Genomic DNA, 5,232 nt, shown 5'->3' with positions numbered 1-5,232 from the left:
TGCCCCGCACCGCTTCAAGAAGGTGGTTGCTAGCGTGCACTGACGTACGGAACTAGATCTGCATCCCCTTAAAAGCTACAGAATCAGGCTTAAGTGAGCAATGGAGTATTGTAACGCGGAGTAACGCACGTGCAGCTGTCTTGATATGCCAGAATCGTCAGTACTAACAAAAATAATGATTAAACGTGGAAAAGGCCATCTCCAACGTGGTATCAAAACAGCTCTGACCTGCAGCACCAAAGAAACACCCTAAATCTATATTTATACTGTTTCAAAAACTGTAGTTATTTGCTTAGCCCACAACACCTCCAAGGAGGAGAGGAGGGGAGTCCAGCGTCTGCCAATTACCAGGCACCGGGCATGTTTGCAGAACGGTTAATCAATTAAGAAAGAGAGGATGGCAGGATAATCCCGCCTCTCCTGCATCGTCCTAGCAGCGCTGGTCCGAGGGGACCGGCGAGGCAGGGCGCTGGACGGGACCCAGCTCGCTGCGGCATCCCACCGCAGCAGCGGGAACGCCGACACTGCTGCCATTGTCGTCACCAGACGGCGAGCCACCCACGAGCGGGACCCCGGGAGAGCTTTTGAGGACCGCTGGACATTTGCTGGCCAGTCGAGGGCTGCGAAAGCCGGTGTGGGAAGACCAGACCCCGCCAGCGAGCAGCTCAGAACACAAACAGCCGGGAGCCCAGGGGCGAGGTGCCAGCCGCGGCAGATGCCAGCCGGCTCCCGCCGCAGGAATGTGCTCACCGAGGCATGGAAATCAAAAAACATTAAGGGAAAGAACTTCCTTTTATTCAGCGTTTGTGCCTGGAGAAATGGAGCCGAGAAGCAGACACCTTTCCCCCAGTAGCACTGCCCCGCTGCCACCCCGCCACGGGACCGAAAATAAGCCGGTGTCCACCATGACCTCTCTGCAGGCACTGGGCTGGTGGGGAGCGCCCGCGGGAGGGACGGCTTCCCACCTTGCACCAGCATCGCGGCAGCTACATCGCGCCGTCTTCACGAGGCAGCGACGGGTCCAAACCCCTGTCCAAGCCTGCCTGCTGCAGCCACAGCACACGCACCCCTGCAGGGAGAGCGTCCCTGTCCCCAAAAAGCTGCAGTCTCAGCCAGCGAAGAGATAAAGGGTAGAAGAAAGGGAAATTTATCCTCAGAGGAAGAAAGATGAGAAGGTGGTTTGAGGTTTGGGCAGTTTAACCTCTGAAAAAGGTCTTGTTCCAGAAATACACATGGGTGGGGTGTATTTATGGATGGAGTTTGCAAGGCCCTCACCAGCTTTTTGCTCCAATCCGACCTGCGCTGGCAGAATTCTCCACAGAAGGGGTAAGCCGTTAGCTGGTATTTTTTGCAAGGCGATGGGAAAACCAAGTATCAGACTTTAGCTGCACTCAGGGAGGGAGCACGGATACGCTACCTAGCTTCAGTGTCCAACAGAAACGGGATGGATTTTAAATCTCACCCATCAGTTGCTCTTGCACAGTAAAGCTGGTATGTAACTGCAGGAATTGCTCCTCAGGTGATTACAAGTAAGATTATGGTGGTTGAACCTGCTCAGAGGAAAAAAAAAAAAATCAGTGGATAGAAGATGATGCTTTAGAGGTGAATCTTTTCTTTTCCAATCATTCACCCAGCTCCCTGTCCGAGCCTTACGAGCGGCACACACCTAAGGGGCACTCCTAGTCCTGATCAACCTGGAGAGGCAAAGGAGGAAAACACGGAGGGTTCTTCTGTCTACCTCCTCTTTCGCTGCCTCAAAGGTCCTGACCAAGGCACTCAAAGAGCTACTCCAGGCATCAAAGCGTGTGCACGACCATTGCGGCGCCTACTGAACCAGGCATAAGCAAAAATGCCACCGTTCTGATGGAGGAGTTTTAAACCCTACAGTAACGACAGCAGTGAGCCCTGCAGGAGATGCCTCCAGCAGGAGCCCGGCGCTCCGATGGTCAGAGCATCCCGCCGGCGAGGAGGCAGGAGAAGCGCTCGGCGCCGCGGCCCCGACCGCGGGCGTCGCACCTCAGGGCTGACAGACGCTGGCAGCGGTTTGCACCAAGCTCCCACATTACGTCGTCGTTCCGCCAACCCCACCTGCCCCACCGGCTCACCAGAGCCTACGTTCACACCCCAGAAGCCCCTTTTCTCCCCCAAATCAGTCATGCAATGGAAACACCGTTCCGACTGACAGCTGCCGGGCGGTTTTCATAACGCCGTCCAGAGCATGCTCGGCAGTGCTGGCGAATTCCTCGCTGCAACAATGGAAAAACCCAGAAATCTCGGTGAATAAGCCAGTCTGTGTCCTAAGTCAGCCCTTGGATTTCCTCCCTTTCTTGAGCCTGTCTCGCCTCTGCAAAAGCTCCGCTGGGGCTCTGCAGCCAGCCTCAGGAGCAGAAATCTCAACAAGCTCACAGTTATGTGCTCGGCTCTCAGCTGTTTGCTGCAGCCAGGAGCTGGCTGGAAATCAGTTCAAAATGTTCCACTTCCAAACCCCAGCCCACAACCCCTGGATCTCTCTTCACACCGACAGCAGCAGGCACTGGGGCTTTTAACCGCTTTGCTTTAGCCTTCTCTATTGGGAGAGCAAGGGACATCCCCTGCGCTAACTCCCCTCTGCCGCTGCTACCCCAAGACAGGAGCCAAGGCAGACCCCAGTCCCAGCTCCAGCCGTGATTTCCTTGCTCGGCTACTTCACCACCCCTTTAGCAAAGTCCACGCCTTTCCCTGTCCACGACTTTGTCTCGAGAGCTGCAGGCATCGCCATCCCCCTCATCTGAGCCGGGCACGCAGCGGGGCACCCCTGCCCAGCATTCCGTACCCACCACCCACGCCCCGCCGCTTCCCTGCCGGCTCTGCCGCTGCCCCATCCCTTGTTGGAAGGCAACAGCCACCGCTCCACAGTGCCACGTGCCGAGAGAAACCACCCTCACACAGGGTCTCCTGACCGTGGCCAGCTCTGGATGTGTCACGCTCCACTGCTTGTAGGAAAGATGCAGCAGAAATGAAGACTGCCTTTGTCTCCCTTTCTTGGCCAATTCCTAGGTGTGGTCTAGATCTGGAAGTCTTCAACCAAAATTCTGCATTGCAAGAGCAGCTACAGTGCTGTTGGCCATTGGCATGGCCCTGTATTCGTTCCCGTCTTCTCCTGGCCCTGCTGAGGCAAACTCCATTGAAATCAGCAAGATGAGACACCCCCCCAAAAACCTTTCTCTGTGATAACAGGACAAGGTTCTTCCCCCCAAACCAGCTGAGGCCAAACACAGCCCAGGAGCCCGCTGAGAGCTTCAGCACAAGGTGGCCGTGGAGCACAGCGGTGCTCCCCGCTACACCATTCAACCAAAACAGGTTGGTTTTCCCCCCAGGGAAGAATCTGGGCCCCCGCTCAGCTCCGCAGGGACCAGAGAGCTTCCCCACGGAGCAGGTCTGCGTTTGTTCTTCCTGACCATTTCCCTCCCTGTTGCAGAGAGGAAAGATACCCCCGCAGGGTTGCTTCGGCAGCGGGGCCAGGCAGGACTGCGGACACTCCTCTGCCTGGTGCCAAGGGGTTAAGCTCACAGTAAGTTCCCAAAGCCAGTTGCTTCCAACTGGCTGCTGCCTGCGGTTTGTGGGAAGGGATTTTGCTTTTTAATAACATTATAAATAGGGCTGTGTTCAGCATGCTGCAAACCCAGTTACTCTCTCTCTCCCACCCATCTGCCGCCTCCTCCTCCTGCTTCTCTTCCCACCACACTAATTCCAGAACTGACCATGAATCGGTCAGGCTTCTTCCTCAGTGTCCTCAGCCTACTGGCATGTCTTGCCTCCATCGTGCAGGCATGTCCCCCGAGCTGCCACTGCCACGGCGGCGACCTGCAGCACGTCATCTGCGACAACGCGGGACTGAAGAAGATCCCCAAGGTGCCTGAGCAAACACGGCTTCTCAACCTGCAGAAGAACAACTTCCCCGTTCTGCCGACCAACGGCTTCCGTGACATGAAAAAGCTGGTGTCCCTGCACCTCCAGAGCTCACGGATCAAGGAGATCTCGACCGGAGCCTTCCGGGGGCTCAAGAGCCTGGTCTACCTCTATCTCACCGATAACCAGATCAGTGTCATAAAGCCAGGAGCCTTCGATGACCTGTCTGAGCTCACCTACCTGTACCTGGACCAAAATAAGATCCCAGACCTACCCAAAGGGCTCCTCTCCCCTCTTGTCAACCTCTTCATCCTGCACTTAGGCAGCAATAAAATCCGGGAGCTGAAACCAGGGGTCTTTAATGGGGCTAAAGACCTGCGCTGGCTCTTCCTCTCGGACAACTCCCTCACCAACCTCCTGCCTGGGGCTCTGGAGGATGTAGAAAACCTCGCTGTCCTCCACCTGGACAAGAACCAGCTGAGCAGCTACCCCGTGAGCGCAATGAGTAAGCTGAGAGTGCTGGAGGAACTGAAGCTTTCTCATAACCCAATTGAGGTCATCCCTGACAATGCCTTCCAGTCCTTTGGGCGTTACCTGCAGACACTCAGCCTGGACAACATGAAACTGAAGAAGGTGAGTCTCTTTCCATTTGCTCCAGATAAAAAATACAGGGCTTCTCCTTTACAAAGCCCTCGGTTTGCTGTCCCTCCCTTGCAGAGGAGAGTGGAGATGCAGGTCTGCAGGCTCTGCAGACAGCGAGGCACTGGCCAGCTAGTAACACCCCTGACACGGCCCAAACAAGGGATGAGAGAGATTACTCCACCCTTCTGTTGAGTTATTTTATGCAAAACCAAATTATCTGGAGCTGATCAAACTCCTTGGAAAGGCAGCGCGTTCCCTCCCAAGCTGGAGGTGACACCAGTTGTTGACAAAGGTATTTGGGGTGCTCCAGGACAACTAACAACCTTCTGTCACCCCAGACACAAGGCGTGGGATGAGCGGCGAGCGTCTGCCCCTCGTACTCGAGGGACTGAAGGGCCCTGACACCTCGCAGAGCCGAACTGCTCTGCCTCCTCCGTTCAGCCTGGGTACCTGTTGTAGGCTGGGAGGGGGAGACCCCTCGGGAGGGGCTACGAATAGCAGCGGTTTCGTACCCGCGCCTTGCAGACAGGTAGGCATTCCGACCCTCGCCTTCACCTCCCCCCATGCCTCCCAGCTTTACAGGCTATAAAGAAAGGTTTGTTTATCGGCGCTCTCAAAAGGGACTCTCGCAGCATCTTACAAAGGGGCCCTGTTCCCACTGGAGAGGAGGAGGGACATTCAGGTGTCCCGAATGGCAACCCC

General features: G+C 55.9%; 1 protein-coding gene across 2 annotated transcripts in view; it reads left to right on the top strand.

Moving 5' to 3' along the window:
- Positions 1-3,690: 3,690 nt before the first annotated feature.
- Positions 3,691-5,232, top strand: part of CHAD (chondroadherin) — a 7,422-nt gene continuing 5,880 nt past the window's right edge. For both annotated transcript variants that reach the window (XM_010291359.1, XM_010291360.1), the window contains exon 1: positions 3,691-4,521. In XM_010291359.1, coding sequence (XP_010289661.1) covers positions 3,742-4,521 — 780 coding nt within the window. In that variant the 5' untranslated portion in view covers positions 3,691-3,741. The remainder of the gene's footprint in view (positions 4,522-5,232) is intronic.

This window comes from Phaethon lepturus, unplaced genomic scaffold (assembly GCF_000687285.1).
Source record: "Phaethon lepturus isolate BGI_N335 unplaced genomic scaffold, ASM68728v1 scaffold23647, whole genome shotgun sequence".
NCBI lineage: Eukaryota > Metazoa > Chordata > Aves > Phaethontiformes > Phaethontidae > Phaethon > Phaethon lepturus.
This window is presented reverse-complemented; position numbering and strand designations above follow the sequence as displayed.